We start from the raw sequence: 19,630 nt of genomic DNA, 5'->3' as shown, positions 1-19,630 counted from the left end.
CTGCCATGTATAGCCTATCTTGTGCTGAAAAATGGCATTAAGCACTGCAACATGTCTGTCCAATCATAGGGTCACATCCTAGATAACCTCAGTTAAAGTACTTTTCTTAGAAAAGACAGGCATCACAAAAAGGAATCTGCTATCATCCCAAATTTAACTCTGTACCAGGTTAAAATTTAAGGCCCTTGTTGAATAGTTGCATCAGAAAGTTATATTTGTGATTGAAGGTATAGTTACATGCAACTACATTGGAATACTTGTAATATTTACACTAAGGTTATACGATTGAGTGCTAGTTTCATTTAATTGGATTGTGTGTATTTATCACCAAAAGCAATTCAAGAAATGTGTTCTGATTTTGATTGAAACTCTGTATAGTCATTAGTATTCAACATGAGCATTTTATAAATGTAAATGACAGACAAATAAGAGCAGTTGTACATCTGAGAATGCTGCATATGGAAAGTTCTTTCACAATTTAACAATGATAAATACCTTGTGCATACTATTTTTGTTTTCTGTCTGGATGATATTATTGATTATGAATTTTTTTGTAGCTACTCGTCTTGTTTGATTCATTTTGTCAGATGGCATTTGTACAATGTTAGTTAAATTCTTTGTACCAGATTACTTTGTATCTATACCCCTATGTTTTCAGACCAGCTGTGAGTGATACTGACAAAGCTGCAGCAGCTGGAGAGTGGCCCCCATCCATGAAGTAAGTCATCATGAATGAATTACAAAATATATAAAGAGTAAACAGAAGTTATTTTTGTATACAACTTTGAAGTCAAGGAAGCAAAAATGACAGAGCTAGCAGTTTTTTGATAGGTGCATATCTGAAATTAGGCCATGCTGTAACCCAAATTGCAACCATTATCATACACTAAAATAAAGGGTGTGTATGTGTGGTTTGGATTTTTAATGTGGCTTTAACAATTTTTCAGTCATATCGCACCAATGTCTGTAGTGTGACAGTTTATAGTGATGTCTAACACTGGGGCATCATACTGCAGACATGTAGTATTGTGTTCCACACTGTCTCATTATCCTGACACCAGGATGGCCAGTCCTAACACTAACATCTTAATGCAGAGTACCTAGTTGCACAGTTTGCACTAATTGCAAGCCTGGAGGGTTGGCAACTATGAATATGGTTTGCAACACACCCTCTAGTGATGATGTATCAACTGATATCAATTCATTTAAAACAAGATAACAAGTTATGATGTGGGACAGAATGATGGACAGACAAACAGCAAACGAAGGAATGACACACTAAATGCGAATACTATGCCACCCCCACCCCCAATTTAAGGAAATATTTGTACAGTGAAGGGTAAATTGTATCTGCCTGTTAGTCCTCTATGTTGGCACTAGTAGGGCATGATGACTGTACTGGAGCTAATGACTAACACTGTTAAAAAAAAAAAAAATGGTTTTCTTAGACTTACCCATGACCAAGACCTAGGTTTCTTATTATCCTAACTAAATGCTACCAACAGAGTTTGGGTAAGAAATTTGCTCTTTAACAAAAGTTCCAGTGTAAAACCTATTTTACTTTTGAATCACAATGACGCTGACCATTTTAACCCAAATCAATAAGCCTCTTCCAAAAAACCCAAATCAGTAAGACTCTTCCATATAACCCAAAGCAAAAAGCCTCTTGCATACGTTTAGTGTAAAACTCCTGGCTATTCAAAAAAAAAATTGTGTATCTTATGTAATGCTCAAAGAACTTTTCACTTTATTTTGAGACTGCTCCAGTGGCATAGTGGTTAGAATGTCTGCCTTGGATGCAGAAGGTCATGGGTTCAAATCCCAGCCTGCATTAAAAATCCAAATCACACACACATAGCCTTATTCCACAGTACATAATACTGCCAACAAGGTCAGGTAGCCTTAATCCACTGTACATAATACTGCCAACAGAGTTAGGTAGCCTTAATCCACTGTACATAATACTGCCAACAAAGTTAGGTAGCCTTATTCCACTGTACATAATACTGCCTGCAAAGTTAGGTAGCCTTAATCCACTGTACATAATACTGCCAACAAGGTCTGGTAGCCTTAATCCACTGTACATAATACTGCCAACAAGGTCAGGAAGCCTTAATCCACTGTACATCATACTGCCAACAAGGTTAGGTAGCCTTAATCCACTGTACATAATACTGCCAACAAGGCTAGGTAGCCTTAATCCACTGTACATCGTACTGCCAACAAGGCTAGGTAGCCTTAATCCACTGTACATAATACTGCCAACAAGGTTAGGTAGCCTTAATCCACTGTACATAATACTGCCAACAAGGTCAGGCAGCCTTAATCGACAGTACATAATACTGCCAACAAGGTTAGGTAGCCTTAATCCACAGTACATAATACTGCCTACAAAGTTAGGTAGCCTTAATCCACTGTACTGCCAAGAAGGGTCATTTTTTCTTTTAGATTCGTTTGAATTTACTAATTCGTACTAATTCTTTCTTGTATTATTCAGTTACATCACATTGTAGCTGCTAATTACACCAGAGTTGGTACTGTTTTCTTTAATGAAAACTATATGATTTAACTGCATTTATCAATTTTCGTACTGACTACATTACTGCAATTTTCTTTCTTTAGTTTTGGTTCTGCATTACTGGGAATTTCTTTCTGTTAGTTTTGGTACTGCATTACTGAGATTTTCTTTACATTTATTAATTTTGGTACTGCATTACTGAGATTTTCTTGCCATAAAAGTTTATTTATGATCATACAAATGTTTGATTTCCGTTACTGGCTTTGTTCATTGATAAGTGACACTTGTATGCCAGCTGGTGATGGGGATCATAAGAAAATGAAAACAGAGTATATCTCCCAACAAGTGATACACAGAATGTTACATTATTTCAGTCATTGGTATGTTCATGATCACATTAAATATTTCTTTCTAAAGTATTTGCAAATATTTTTTAGGAACCTGTTCATATCCAGATGAAAGAAACTTTATTTGTTTAATTATGACCAAACACACTGGCTTTCTCTTGAATATGAGATGCCATTTCTGTTTAATTACCAGCAAACACACTGGCTTTCTCTTGAATATGAGATGCCATTTCTGTTTAATTACCAGCAAACAAACTGGCTTTCTCTTGAATATGAGATGCCATTTCTGTTTAATTACCACCAAACACACTGGCTTTCTCTTGAATATGATATGCCATTTCTGTTTAATTACCACCAAACACACTGACTATGAATATGAGATACCAAGTCTGCATTGTCCGTGTTCAAAAATAAATTTAAAAAGAAACATTTATGAAACATCTGAAAATTACTAGGCATTTAAAAGTTATTTTGGGAAGTAAGTTTTAGTGTCTAAAATAACATGTAGCAAATATTGTATCCTTCTTTAAAATGAACTTTGCTCTGTAATATTTCAATTTTCTTTGCTTTATCAAAAATTCTAGTCAGTCTTTTTGATTATTTTAGAGCATGGGTCCAGAGAGCTTTTGCCATAGCTCACAATGAAAGGGAAAAAGATGCTGTAGAGCATGCTTTAAAAGACAAACTGACATTGACTTTTAATGATGGTTCAGCATGGAAAATTGACTGGGACAAGGAGCCACTGCCAGACTTCAGGTATTAGCAACTTTCTGTGCTGCCTTATCGATTCATGGCATGAATTCAGTACTTATCATCAGATTGCCTTATTTACCAAAGAGGCCGATTTGTAGGCACTCTTTCCAAAGCATGAACAATGTTTTCATAAATTGCAAGCTTTAACTAAATGATTATCCAGGTGACTATCATTCAGGTGAACAGAGTTTTGTGATAGCTGGCTGTAGTATTTTTGAACAGTACTTGATAAATTTGTTTCAGAATCCAGATGACAGTGATTGTCATCTTATAAAATGTTACAAGCTTGGTTGGGCTAGGTACAGTTTTACAGCAAAGCTGTACAGGTAGGTTATTGAGTGCAAGGCATTTGGAGTAAAGTGCCCTGCTCAAGGTACACCTGGTAGCCACTCAGGGCTGATCCATTGGTAGGATTCAAACCTGTACCTTTTTGGTTGCAAGTCCAACATGCTAATCGCTCTACCACTTCGGCTTTTGTGTCATATAGTCAACTCATTCCATGCATGATGCTCCATTAGCATATACTACATCCACAAGTCAACCAAAAGGTGGACTGCATTATTTTATCTGTCTGTTACCTAGGTCATATCCACTCTACCATCAAGAGTTACCAGACTTTATTGATGGCTTGCATTGGGGGTGAGGAATATCCATATCAATTTGGAGGTCAAAATGTCAACAGTTGTGGTCATAGACTGAGAAGAAAAAATGATTTTCACACAATAACTTCAATTCTGCATCGCATATCTGGAATATCTTGGTGGACCACTAACTCTTGGGCTGAAGTAGAAGACTTTGTGGACAAAATATAAAAGGTGAAGGTCACTGGCTGAAAGAAGTGAACTGGTTTCTGCAAAAAAAATACATTTTTCGACATTGTGTCATCAAGAAAGTTAGCAGATAACATTTAAAAAGACAGAAACCCATTGATTGGAGTTTGTGGAGGGCTTGCACTTAAAGGATGGATGAGACATTTTGGCGGGTCGGATAGTCCAAGGTCAGGGTCATTGTGGTTCAAAGAAAAATGGACTTTGCAGGATAAATTTTATTGTAGAGTAAGTTAGTTCTTTGACCAAACTTGGTGCAGTGTTGTGACTTTAGACAGAAAGAATCCTTTGGAATGTGGGGTCTACATAAAGGTCATGGTACAATACCATGTTTATGGGTTAATGATGGGACACAGTCCATGGTGTCATTTTTAATGACAAGAACACAAATTCTGTTGTTAAAACCTGTAAATATTGAGGATAAATTCTTTTCTTTTGCACATCAAGTCAGATATATGCATTTTGAGAAATGGTTAAGCTAGCTTTGGGTATGTGACATCTAGTCTTCTAGAGAGGCATTGTATTTTACACAGAATTTGACTCAAGTTTTCATTGTATTGCTCCTGTAATAAGTGCAGTCCATGTTGTATGATGGCATGTTTAAACAATATAAACTACTATGGGCTCAAGTTCTAGATGTTCATTGGTGTTTGTAATGATGTTTGATCACTGTGAGAACACTCACTCAGATAGAGCCATATTATGAAACACACCCTGAACTTTTTCCCTAGCCGCATTTGTAATGGCTCCTTCTTGATCAGTCAGCTTTCGTGTGTCTGTATCCTTTTTAATGTGCAACCTCAAGCAAAAATGGCCAGCATGAGTATGCAACTTCAAGATCAGTCAGCCATATGCATCAAATGTATGTCATTCTGACTGCTTCGGTTATTTACAAAACGGGGACTGGTTAAGATCATACAAATGTTCTCTCTTTCATTCATAACCTCTCAGTCAGTCCTACAATTGATTTCATCTAAGGTGATCTGAATAGATTGGGTTTCATTTTTGTTGAGAGATTTCCCACAAACAAAATGTGTGCTTGTTCTTTCAATTATTGCGTGGGCATACATCTGAGGCATAAATGTCTTGAAGGGAATTTTTCTTTCTTTTGTTTATCTAGAGTCTAGTGATCACTCTGAGATATGTATAAAACTTAAATTTTGAATTGGATGATTACAGTTTTTCATGCCTCTGATTCCAGATCTTTCAGCTGCTAACTATAAATTTTTAAGATTGAGGGTTGACATCTCTGCAGAATTAGTCAGAAAAGCTTTATGTCTTATTATTAATTTGCTATTCTTTGTTTTTCTCTAATCTAGTGAACTGATTGGTGCTCAAAGTCCGACAAGAAATAAAAAGAGTCGTTGGGGTGGTCCTTCTGAAATGATGGTTAACAATGCATCTTCTATGCTTGACACTTCACCAATGCTCAGTAGACAGAGTCCCTCTCATCAAAAACCCTACATGAATGGCAGAGTACCAACCTACAACAGAGGCAGAGGTGGAGTCTCTCGGAGTCGTGGGAAAGGCAGAGGTCGCTCTCGTACATATTCAGGGAGCACTAACTCAAAATCACGGTCACGCTCAAAATCCTATTCAAGGTCAAGATCTAGGTCACGGTCTCCATACAGAAGTAGACGGAGAACACCCCGTAGAAGGAGGCATAGCAGGTTGGTTTTTGTTGTAATAAGAATGAAAATATGCAAGATTCTGATACCATTTTGCTTCTAAAAAAATCTAGTAATCTAGTCGGTTTCCTCTGACTGTCCCCTCCTCATTTTTAATATTTGGACATTTATGTTGGTGGTGTACAATCAAAGTAAATTGCCTAATGAAAAAATTGGAATTTGTCAGCACCTAATGGTGGTGGTATAGGATAGCTTCTTACCAATGAGCCTAGCAAACTTAAATGATGTTACACCGAGTCATACCTGTATATTATCAATAGGAAAATGATTTTTTTCTGAGAAATTGTATTATAATCGTCGTGTCTATAATCCACTGAGGTCGAAACGAAACTGCAACATTAATGCAATTTGACCTGATATTTGTCTTTTACATTGCTAGTCACATGACCTACACAAATCTTGCAGCTAAAAGACATCTGGTGTTCAGTATTCACGTGATATAAAAAATAAACCCCTTTCTGATGTACAAAATTTCAAAACTATTAAATAATAATAATAATAATAATAATAATAATAATAATAAAGACTTTATTTAGAGAAGGTAACTCAATTAGTTACAGAACTAATCTACCTTGAGGCCTTCTATCTGTTATGTACAATATATACAGTATATACCGCATGATGTGAAGAATCTGGCTTGACACTAAATAATTAAGTAATTTTAAAATTCAAATTATCAAGCCTGGAAGACATGCACAGGCCTCTGTGAAAACATGTACATATATAAAACATAAAGTATCATCCTGCATTTAAAAATTCAACTACGAAATGTTTGTAAAAGATAGAAAGGACACAATATTTAATCTTAACACATTGATAAGAAACCTCGACACACCAGATTCATCAAGCAGAGAACACATGTCAGTGTGGTAGCAGGGCCTGCAAATAGTGTTGATGTGTAGTAAGTCAAAGATCTGTCACCCTTAGAGGGGGCCAGGTCCATCATGCATATAAACATGTAAGAGTTGTTTGAGCTGTTGTGAGAAATAACAAATTCAGTACAAAAGCATTGTTTCATTGATCTGCGGGATTTAATAAAGTAGTTTTTTTTAAAGCAATGCAGTTCCCTTTCTTTTCTGATCTCAGTCCCAATTTATAAGGGACCACTCCTGTGGTCGTGGGTTCGAAACCCAGTCAAGTCATACCAAAGACTTAAAAAATGGTACATACTAAGAGCTGCCTCGCTAGGCACTCTGCATTAAGAGGTTAGTGTTAGGACTGGTCGGCCTGGTGTCAGGATAATGTGACTGGGTGGGGACATCATGCTACATGTCTGTGGCATGATGCTCCAGTGCTTGACATCACTATAAGCTGCCACACTGCAGCCATCGTAGCGATATGACTGAATTTTTTTTAAACGTTAAAAATCCTAATCATACAGCACAAGGGTGACAAATAATGCATATATATCATTTTTTGTTCTACAGTGGCACTGTCTGCTGACGAATCATTTAAAATGCTAATGAAATTTGCACTTTTGATTTCATGTTTGATTGGACTCTGAAGACAATCTACAGTAAATGCAGGGGAATCAGCACATCCATGGGGATTGATATAATTTTCACCCAGATTGACTCATTTTTTATGCACAGTACCAAAAAAAAGTTCAATCAGTATTGAATAGGTATGATATACAATCTCACTGTTATATACATACAATCTCACTGCTATTTATTCAGTTTAATTGTCAGTTTAATCTGCCAGAGCAGAATTATAATCCTCATCACAAGATTTTGCAAGTTGATGTCTTACGCCAGATGTTCTCTACTTGCACCAGAATAGGATCTACCTTTAAGTTTGTTGTACCAGGGTATAGGGTGCTGGACTAAATCAGATAACTTAAATCAGGTTGAACACAACATTTTTTGAGCATTCTGATCAGAGAAACAAGTTGGGTATACAGCATGGTTCCCATGCTATTGGGAAAAAGTCTGGAGAAATAATAAAAAATTTCCTGACCGTGAAAAGTCTTGCAATAAACATATATGCTGAGTGAATCCTAAAGCTCAGTGGATTAGATTCTTCTAGTAGTCTTTTATTTTCAAACTCAGCTTGATATCCATATCTTTCGTTACATATAAGGTATGAAAACCAGTCTAGCATCTCAAGATGCCAACATGGTTGTGGCAAAGCGTAGCCGCATACGAGATGGTCGAGCAAACTTAAACATTGTTAGCTCGAGTGATACATGCGTGAAATTGATATGAAAATTGCTTATTTTCTCAGAAATCGTTAGTATTAAAATCGTTATGTCTTTAATCTGCTGAAAGACAAGGTGTTCATGAAATTTGACCTGGTACTTGGATTTGCATTGCTAGTCGCATGAGTAGACAAATCTCACAACCCACATTTTCAAATGTTGTAGAGAAAAAATACCAAAATATTAAATGAAAGTCTTTTGCTGGTTGTAATAAAAATGCAAAATCGAAAGAACACAAAATTCTCCATATTTATATATTCCGAGAACAACTTATGGAGTTTTGTTTTATCACGTGACTACCACATTGACATGTGCTTTCTTCTTGATAAATCAGACTGGCCAGATTGCTGGTTTTTTACAAAAAGTATCTGACTTTCATTTAATATAATTGAATTTCTGTATAACAACATTAAAAGGAGTTGGTTGTTGATATCACGTGACTGTTGGACTTCCATTGACCCCATTGACCCCACACCAACCTAAATGTCAAAATATGAAAAATGGGGTGGAAATATACGGAAGAAACGGATTTTATTAGCACATAAATTTAGGGTTATACTCTTTTTATTACAAGACAAGATTTTAATTATTTGAGTTTATTGTTTTTTATATATTGGAATAGAAAATGTTTTACTTTCTGTAAGATGCACACACACACACACACATACATATATATATATATATATATTGCTATAGAGTTCTTTAGAATTAAAAGTTTGAAAGGAAACAAAACTAATTTATGTTCATTATGTTGTTACCACTTGGCAACATAATGAAGGTCAGCAAAATATTGTTAGAATTTTTATTCTGTACATCGAAATGACTTTACATGCTAATTTATAGGACTATAATCAAACTTGTTTCATGTGATACATTTTGTGGTTTTGTACACGATCATCTTTTCTGACTTTGATGTTTTGGAGAGTCTTGAAAGAAAAGCATCTTTAGATTTAGAAAATGCATGTTTTTACAATCTAAAATGTTCTTTAATTCCATTCAGTAATGGTTGAAGGTGAACCTTGAAAACAGGAAAAATATTGTGTTCAGTCTGTTTGGAAACCTGCTGCCAATTTGTTTTCCAATACTGTATAAATGTGTGAACACGGTTTTCGTTATGCTTGCTTAGCTTACTCTCTCTTTTGCTGGGTTCTGCTGCATTTTGGATTTGCCAGTGGATGAGAAACCAAAGTTAAATAAATTCATGACTCATATTTTGAATATCTGTTACCTTCTTTTGAGCAGAATGACATGTTACGGATTAGTTCACATTTGATTGTTCTTAGTGGCTAATTCAGGCTTATGATATAGAACTAGTCATGCTTTTGCATGAACACATATTTTTAGCCAGCATTACATCAGACATTGCAAGTCTTGTTGAACAAGACTTAAAGCAGATGACTTGGGAATTGTCTCTTCTCCTGGGCCATAACCTTGTAACATTTGGGTAAATTTTCAAGAAACATGGCCAAGTATATATCATGGTGTGTCATATACCATGCACTCATGGTTATGAAACCTTTCAGATAATTGGATCCCATTTGATGAACTTGGCTATGCATGCAGATTGACATGTTGTCTTTTACTAACATTTTTACCTTTCTAGGTGTGCATTTGAATGTTTGGTCATATCTATTCCATATTTGAGACAGTTATGGTTCTTATTTATTGGTGTTCTATCCTGACATGGGATGTTGTTTACAGTTGAGTTAGTTCAATAACTATTCAACATATTCGGATGGAATTGGTCTCATCAACCTAAGTCTTTCTTTTAAAATTTGGGTCTTGCCTACTCCATTTTGGACGGCATTATGGCCTTTCACAATCAGCTTCATTATCCTTTTCATGGGGTGTTGCTTATAATCAGCATAGCTCAAGACCTATTTAACATAATATTATTCTGATACAGTTTGATGTCGGCATTGTTCACATACATAGATGTCTAGAGCTGCATTCTTTTTATTCTCTATTTTGTTTTGAAATGGAGCCCTTTTGTGAAACTCACTTTTTCTAGGTATTATTATTATTGTTGTTAATATTATTTGTTTGTTTGTTGGTGTGAATGTTTGCTGATTTTCATTTTTGTGTGTAATATCTAGTGCTAGCAGTGCAAGTTCTTCGTCTAGTCTGTCATATGAAAAATTGTCCCACCAATCCAGCCAAAGGGAAAGTGGCAGTCGAAGCCGTGGAAGAGGGAGAGGACGAGGAAAAGGTCGAGCTGCTCATAATTCTGCAAATAAAAACAGACCCAACAAAGATTCCCTGTCTAGTCCATCTACAGGCAAGAAACAGGCAGCCAAGAATAAAAACAAAAATGTCCGGAAAGGAAAAAAAGAATTGTAAGTGTCAATGCATTCATTATTATTTTAATGGGAATTTTTTTTAAGTGTGATTTCTCCATATTCTGCAGAGGGAGCCAATAGTAATTTTTTTTCAATACTCTATAAGCCTGCTGAGTGAAATAGCTCTTTGGGAGTCAATAATTGACATCAGACCCACTGGAGCCTCATGTTTTTATTTTCTACTTCAAATATTTTCTTCGATCTAATTAATGTTATTCATACAAGCCTGCTACCAAAAATTCTTTTTTTCTGTCTCCTTTGAAAAAGGCTTAACTCTTGCCTATAACCTCCCCTTGCCACCACCAGGTGTCACTGTTTGTAAGCTTTGCTTTCATACTGTCAAGAGTCCTACATGCTACCCCTCAACAATCCACGCCTATATCCATGTAAAAATAATTATCCATGCACCCAGGAAGTTGGACTTTTAACGTGCATTAGTCATGTTCTGTGGGTTGTATACATTATTTTTACTTCATTTTTCCCCAATATTTTGGTGAATTTATCGCATTCTTGGACTATTTAGACCACTTCAACAACTTGCTGTCATTGAACACATGTTGTCACTCATGGTTTAGTATGACACTGCCTATTTTCATTTACTCTATTCATAACAGGTGTTGTATGAGTGAATTCTTAACACTAAATTGTTCATTTATGCTTTTCTTTTTAACTTGTGTGCCATTTCAGTAAAACATGCAGACCAAATGCGAGAAATTTAAAGTAAGGAAAGATATGTGAGTCTTGTTTATAGGCATCCTGTGCGGGTCTGGATTTCTGGAAAATGTCTAAAATTTAAAAATTGCCTTTGCAAGTCTTAAAAATGCCTGGGAAAATTGAAAAGTGACTTAAAAAAGTCTTTTTAAAAAGAGAAATTCATTATTGCGACCATCTTAGTCTGAAACTGATTGATAAAATGACTGCTCTTTTGTGTCTGGGAGAAGTTTTAGTACACTTGATTCAGAACACTTGGGGTGATACAGAGATTTCTATTTTTTGGTCTGAAAAAGGTATGAAAATGGTCCAGAATCTTCTTTCTAAATTTGTGGCAGGAACCTGGTATTTAGTATGCACCAGCGTGTGCACTATATGTGGTCAGAAAAGTCCAGACTGCAGTTTCACAGAAAGCAACCAAATGGAATGACCAAAGAAATAAATCTTGCAAAGATAACATCATATCCTAAGCATATATCATAAGTCAGCATCTCTTGTGGGTGACATTGCTGGGTTTCTCTCTCCCCCCACCCACTTCCACCAAGTATGACATTTAAAACTGTCAACTATAATTCATTGGAATTGGCAGAACAAAATATTGAAGTTTTGCAGGCTGATGCCTTTGAACAGATGCATGATCTAGTTCAGGAGAATATGACCCAATTATTTATTTCAGGCCATATTTTACCCAACGTTTTGCCTCCTCCCCCTCCCCCCCCCCCACATATGTTCCACTTTAACCGGATCCATTGGATCCATCTTTAAATATGAGATTGCCATCCAGGGCCATCTATCCAGCTTGGAGACTTTCTTTACATAACTCTAGCCAGCCATGGTTGCTCCATCTTCATGCATCTATGGGGATCTTAGTGGTAGATCCATCCATCTCACTGCACATTCTGTGATATACCCATATTATTGCACGTATTTAAGTGAACAATTTGTCCATCCAACCATGACCTTGGTGCAGCTAGTACCTGTGATGGTTGGACCACATTTGCACAACCAGAAACTGTGCCGACCATATTCATGATGTGAAACATTTGTCTGGTGACCAGCTTCCCATATGTTGACTTAACTGCAGGGAATGGTCCATGAGTTGTACAGAGATCACAGCATTCCATCATCTGTGCCATTTATCCAGATAAGCAGGTTAAACCAGAAGAGGAAAACAATATACTCATTGCAACAATTACTCTGGATCAAACATGTGATGGACTGAGTTTGGTTTCAAAACTGCAGTCAAAGAAATATAGTGTGTTGTCAGGTTCAGAGTGACTACTGCCACACATGACCATAAAGTCAGTGTCAATATATCTTGATAATGAGTAAAAGACTGTCCTTCTGTCTGCTTCCCCATTTGGTGAAATTAGGGAAATTAATGACCATCTGTCAGGAAGATTCTGTGGACCAGGAATGCATAAGTTTTTCTGAAAATCAAGTACCAGTGATGTTTTCTTCTCGCTGGTACAAAACCCACTCTGATGCCTTCCATACTGAGCTCTAGATATAAAAAATCTAACAGTTCATGTCTTCCCCAATGTTTTATAAAGTGGACAATAATGTATTTTGATGCCACTTTGAGACTGGTTCGAAATGTTGCCACATCTTCAGTGCTAGATTTGGCAATTTTCAGAGCAGCTCATCATTCCATTGCCAATGGGATGACTGCCTCTGCCAATCTTGGCTTCATGAAGTGAAAAGTGGGGGTCAAGGTCATTTCAGAGGGGCTTCGTATTTCATTAACCCAGTCTTCAGTTTTCTCCTTCCCTTTTTATGGATGTACCATCATATCTGGAGGAGGATGTTTTTCTACAACATGGATAAGGCTGCTCATTGATAAACATGTGGAGATTGTGTCAAAAACTGCAACCTATTGGCTTTTTTAATCCAGTCTTTTTTATATCCAGAAAGTGAATGGCAAGTTAAGGTTGTTTGTCAACCTGGATTGCTTCAGCCAGTATATTATACCACTGAAAACCAAGATGGAGATGATATCTACAGCAGTGGCAGTATACTTTGAAGACATCCTCTAAAAACACATGGTATGTTCTATTCTTCTTAAGAGTAGAAATGATCTATGACTTTTGAATCGTCATGGTTTTCTAATGAACTAGGAAATGTCTGATCTTCATCCTTCCCAGCCCCTTTCAGATGGGACAACTCTGGGTCAGTGGTCTACTCAGTCTAGCTATATACCTACCCAGTTTGTTGAGTCTATAACATTTTTCCTTTGAGTCTCTCTGTCCCTCAACTGGCTGACTTTATTCCCTGGCTATACAAGGAGAAACAGTTTGCCCCAGTTACCTTTAAAGGTTACCACTCAGTGATATTTGACACATTCTGGCATCAAGGCAAACACAATATCAGTCATGCTAAAGATTTACCAAACCTACAGTCTAGCTACTGTATTTACCGTATTTGTTGGGACACCATAAATTAATTTTAAAAGTAATTTTTTTGTGAACTGTATGTTCTGGGACACATCGTTATTTTCGAGTCGTAAGTTGTGGGACACCTTTTAAATCATTCGAAAATTACATGTCGGAAATTGCACTCCAGCTGAAATTTTTATTTAAAAAAATATAAAACTGTGTACTTGAGATAAAAACTCTTTAATCCACTGCAGCAGCATCTCATCAACACAACCCTTCTCCTGCACACATACGATCTATTCTTTTGGTACATTAATATTTTTTTTAGTGTTCTCATACCGTGAAAATTTGTTAGAGGCAACACACCACCTGAAGCGGAAACTGAAGGACAAAAGTCAGATTTTTTCAAATCTGCACTAGTCTTGCTAATTCTCACACTTCTGACACCCATCTTATCGTCAGTCCATCCTGGAATGTGATCAAAGTACACTTGAGTTTCTTCTGGCCTTCACGAATTCATCACGTGATTTTATTTTCTCCAAATCTTATGGATGATGCTGGGTCATCGATGTTCGCGCACGAAGCACTATATTGTGTAACTTTAAAAACTGTTCCATTGTTTCACCTTATTTTCAAAATTTTCGTGAATAGTGGTGAAAAGGAACTAAAGTTGGCTTCCATATCTCAGCCGTCTTTGTATATTCAAAGCTAAAAAATAAAATATCGGTACACTTAAAAGAATCCATAGTCGGCTTCCAAGGTCAGTTTGCTTTGCAATAAAATAACCTTTGTATTGATATCCTTTTTAAAAAAATCGGGTTCCGAGTCCAAATTCGACTTCCGACATCGGCTTGCTTTGTAATAAAAATAACCTTTGTCTCTGATGTCCTGTCGGTAAGTTCAAAGAAGAAGTTTACTGCTGGCTGCCAGCTGTGTTTATTTACCACCAGGGCTTCTGTGTGCTTGGCATCTGTAGTAGTAATTAATACAAAGCTGCACTGATGTTTGCGTGTAAATAGTAATAATACTTTTGTAGCCTGCGCCGGCGAAAAGATTGTCACTTGCACTCAAGTGAATGTGTTTTCAAATAATGATTTTTATTTGCGAGATACTGTCATACAGTAGACCTGGATGTAATTCAATCTTGGCTATTTTGCACCTAACAACATGCCATGCGTGAATGGCAGTTGTCTTCAATATATCGGTTGATTATTTCCCTCTTGTTTGCGAAATCGTTTGCTACTCTTCTGGCCTTCACGAATTCATCACATGATTTTATTTTCTCCAAATATTGCTAGGTCAGAGACATCTGTGCACAAAGCACTGTATTGTGTGACTTTAAAATGTGTTCCATTGTTTCAATTTATTTTCGAAATTACCATGAATAGTGGTGAAAATGAACCCAAGTTTACTTCCATATCTCGGCCAGCTTTGTATATTAAAAAAAAAATCAGCTCACTTCACAGAATTCATAGTCACTTGCCGATGCCGGCTTGCTTTGCAATAAAATAACCTTTGTATTGATACCCTTTTAAAAAAAACCAAAGTCGGCTTCTGAGATTGGCTTGCTTTGTGATAAAATAACCTTTTGTCTTTGATGTCCTGTTGGTAGGTTCAAAGAAGGAGTTAGCTGCTTGCTGCCAGTCGTGTTTATTCATCACCAGGGCTTCTGTGTGCTTGGCATATGTGGTTACAATTAATACAAAGGAGCATTGATGTCTGCGGGTAAATAGTAAGGATAATTTTGTAACTCGAGCTGGTGAAAAAAACTGTCACTTGCACTCAAGTGAATGTATGTTTTCAAATGACGATTTTTATTTGCGATATAGTCATACGGTAGACCTGGATATAATTCAATCTTGATTATTTTCCACCCAACACCGTATCATGCGTGTATGGCGTCTTCAATATATCGGTTGACTATTTCCCTCTTGTTTGCGATTTTGTTGGCTCCAGTTTTCAGTCGGATAACATGTTCAAACCTTTGAGCACAACCACACACAACTGTTAGTGTTCATGTAAATGAACAACGTGGTGTGTGGTATCAGACATAATTGATACATGCTACAGTATGGAAGCCTACGCCACTTATACGGATTTTGTGGAAATATTTTATTCTTTAACGCTCATGTTGAAAAAAAGGAATAAATGATAACACAAAGTTAGTTAGTTAGTTTCTTTTAATTATCAATTAAGCGTTTTATCTATTTTATTACAACGTGGGGGGGGGGCAGGCACAAATGCGATACAAATTTATTTTGTTTCTTAAGTCTTGGGACATATGACTAAAGTGAAAAAAATGTTTCACCATAAGTTCTGGGACAGGAAAAAAAATATTTATTTTATCGAGTCCCAACATATCCAGTACATACGGTATATACCTACCCAGTTTGTTGAGTCTATAACATTTTTCCTTTGAGTCTCTGACCCTCAACTGGCTGACTTTATTCCCTGGCTATACAAGGAGAAACAGTTTGCCCCAGTTGCCATTAAAGGTTACCACTCGGTGATATTTGACACATTCTGGCATCAAGGCAAACACAATATCAGTCATGCTAAAGATTTACCAAACCTTTTTGCCAATTTTGTTCTGAATCTCCCAAAATTCCTCACCCTGTTTCCAAAGGAATCTTTCCAGGGTTTTAACCTTGCTCAGTTCAGATAAATTTGAGCAATTAGCCTGTAGTTAACTGAACTTACTATCGTCCAAAACAGGTCTGCTGATATCGCTAGCTTCATTATGCAGGATGAGCAAGTTACATACCTTTTCCGTTGACGAGAACTATCTTAGTTCAGATTGGATGGTGTTGTGGACTTCTTGCCACAGCGAGGCTTTGTAGCCAAATATATGTTACTGTCAATCAACAGAAATATGTTACTGTCAATCAACAATCAGAATTCTATCTCAGATGTTCAGCTTTATATAGACCAACCTTGAGTCCGGTGGCAGTGGCCCAGAAGACTATCAGACCCAAAAAAATGTCTACACTGACTTTTAGCTTCACAGGATTTGCCAGTGAAATTTTGTTTGTAAGAAGATTTAAATAATTATCTTTACAAGATATAGGATGTTGCATGGGAAATCAGCCATTATTCCCTAGAAGCATACTCGAGGTATAGGTCAGATGCTTAGCACTTCCTCCTATTTCCTATTTTCTTTTTGTAAATGTGATCGAGGAACGTATATGATGGTGAAACTGACATTTTAGGTAAATTATGTTTCTCTGAGAATACATACCTGATTACATTACTAAAAAATCCTTCCAACCACCCTGCCATGTGAGCATCCTTATTGGCATATTGATCAGACTTAAGGCTAACGACACTTGGTGGTAGCGAGGGGAGGTAATGGGCAAGAATGGTTACCCTTTGTTAATACATGATTTTCGTCATTTTAGTTGGGCTTGATTTGGGAGGTAGCAGGTACAGTAATATATTCTCGTGTATAAACTGAATATATAAATTAAAAAAACTTGGAAGAAGAGAGGTTGGCTTATCCATGGGACAAGGTCTAAACTTAAGTTTTCTTGTTGACTATTGGTATACATTGTTATTGTTGATTGCCGAATACAAGATCTTGTCTAATCTGAATCCCCAGGACCTCTTGTACTAAAATCCCATGTGAATATGGCCAACATTTCAGAAGGAGTAGCAATAACAAGAATTTCAGTTTGGCTGAACTTACGAGTCCATTGTGTGTTGGTCGACCACTCCGGTGGCCTAGTGGTTAGAGCATTTGCCTCGGCTGCGGGAGGTCATGGGTTCTATCCCCGGCCGAGTCATACCAAATACTTACAAAAATGGTACTAGCAGCTGCCTCGCTTGACGCTCAGCATTAAGAGGTTAGTGTTAGGACTGGTCGGCCTGGTGTCAGGATAATGTGACTGGGTGGGATATCATGCTACATGTCTGTGGCATGATGCCCCGGTGCTAGACATCACTATAAACTGTCACACTGCAGACATCATAGCAATATAACTGAAAAATTGTTAAAGCTACGTTAAAAATCAAAATCACATCACATCTGTGTGGGTCGTGCACTTTATTTGCCCATTCAGTATGTGGGATTGGCTTATACGTGTATGGGCTTGTACACAAGGATATACAGTGTATCTTTAATATTAATGTGATTAACAAGTGTTTTTGGAGAAGCATAATTAAAAATTAGCTTCATGCTGAAGTGACAGAAGCAGCCAAAAATATTACATTGAAGCAATATTAGTGAATTTTGTGGCAGAAAGGTCAAATAGAAAATGGTGGCAGGATTGTGGCACATACTATCAAGATACTTGATAAATAGATAGCTTACTGGAGATGGTAAGTAATTGAAAACTAAATTATGCTTTTGAATGAAATACTGTTAGAAACTAGTAACAATAAAAGATCTCAGAATGCAACAAGGCTCTTTTAAAAAGAGTGCAGTTGATACCAATTTGTTATTATTTTCTGGATCAGTTTAATTCTTTAGAATTGATACGTGCTTTTCTTTTCAGTTTACAAACTTTTCCACTATATTAGATTACACTATATTAGGTTACACTATGTTAGGTTACATTATATTAGGTTACATTATATTCGGTTACATTATATGCATGATCCAACTGCAGACTGCATAGATCCAGTCATATAATGCACTGGCAGATCTGGGTCTATGCATTTTGTTGGGATTAATCAGTAGAACATATAGCATAGACCCTGACAGTCTGTGTTATTTGGATTTGACTGGTAAATGAGTATGTACTACATTCATATTCGGATGAAGCCAATGCTGTGTGATCGGTTGGAATAATTAATGCATTTGGAGAATATTTTTGGGGGTTTTTTTTAGCTTGTTAAAACTGTTCACTCTGCCTGTAATTAGATACTTATGAATAGATTAGTAAGTACTATTCTCTGATGCTTACAAAAGTGTTAACAAAATGCAACACTGTCATATTTAACCCTTTTAAAATGCAACAATGTCATTTAACCCTTTTAAAATGCAACGATGTCATATTGAACCCTTTTAAAATGCAACAGTGTCATATTTAACCCTTTAAAATGCAACAGTGTCATATTTAACCCGTTTTAAACATTTTTAGTCCTCAGTTTCCTGAGGAGGATATGCCATACACAGAAGAGAAGTTGTTGAAAAGGGCAGCTCGCTTTGGGGATCAACTTGAAACAGAACCTAAGCGTCAGAGATCCAATTTTACCCTCACCATTAACAGCTATGATGTAAGTAAAGAGAAAGGATTTTATTTCTTTACTTGTCCACCGGTAAAGTTTACTCTTATTTGCTTTCATATTTAATATTCACTGTTTCTGAAGACAAAACTCAGCTAACAAGGGAATCAGTTTCAGATGATTTTTTTTTTCATCACCAAAGAGTTAATCGCTTTAGGGACTTGATCATTTTGCAGATCATTTACTTGTATAATCGAATGAACCACTTGTATATAAAATTTCACAAAACATGCAAATATTGTGACAAAATATGATGCTTTTTATGTATGCAATTACTTGACAATAATAAATGAATTGGTGGAGACAATCTAATGAAGACTAACTTTTCCATTGAGGACAGGCACTGGGATACAGATCATACTGATGAACATGTTATATTTGCCCAAAAAAATGACAATTTATACAACACTTGAATGAGCAGTTAGTACGTTTGGTATTTTTACTCCCTGATTTTGGACTATTTGCTTTTTTAGCAATCCTTTTTGCCTCATAAGAAAGGTATTGTTTACAAAAAGCAATGTTATATAAATTGATGTGCAGACATTTTTTTATCTCACTTGCACACATAATGCCAAGCACGTTGACTGTGTATCTCGATATGTCAAATCCAAACCCATGGCAGTTTTTGTCATTAGGGTAAAGGGTC

The 19,630-nt window shown here is 36.4% G+C and overlaps 1 protein-coding gene across 1 annotated transcript in view; it reads left to right on the top strand.

The window, feature by feature from the left end:
- LOC149802466 (leukocyte receptor cluster member 8 homolog) overlaps positions 1-19,630 on the top strand; it is a 59,259-nt gene that overhangs the window by 13,970 nt on the left and 25,659 nt on the right. The window contains exons 5-9 of the mRNA XM_089951713.1: positions 659-718; positions 3,472-3,621; positions 5,765-6,115; positions 10,430-10,669; positions 18,840-18,975. Coding sequence (XP_089807839.1) covers positions 659-718; positions 3,472-3,621; positions 5,765-6,115; positions 10,430-10,669; positions 18,840-18,975 — 937 coding nt within the window. The remainder of the gene's footprint in view (positions 1-658; positions 719-3,471; positions 3,622-5,764; positions 6,116-10,429; positions 10,670-18,839; positions 18,976-19,630) is intronic.

The sequence above is a fragment of the Sinohyriopsis cumingii genome, chromosome 3 (genome assembly GCF_028554795.1).
Source record: "Sinohyriopsis cumingii isolate HCF-2022 chromosome 3, ASM2855479v2, whole genome shotgun sequence".
In the NCBI taxonomy this organism is placed as follows: Eukaryota; Metazoa; Mollusca; class Bivalvia; order Unionida; family Unionidae; genus Sinohyriopsis; species Sinohyriopsis cumingii.
This window is presented reverse-complemented; position numbering and strand designations above follow the sequence as displayed.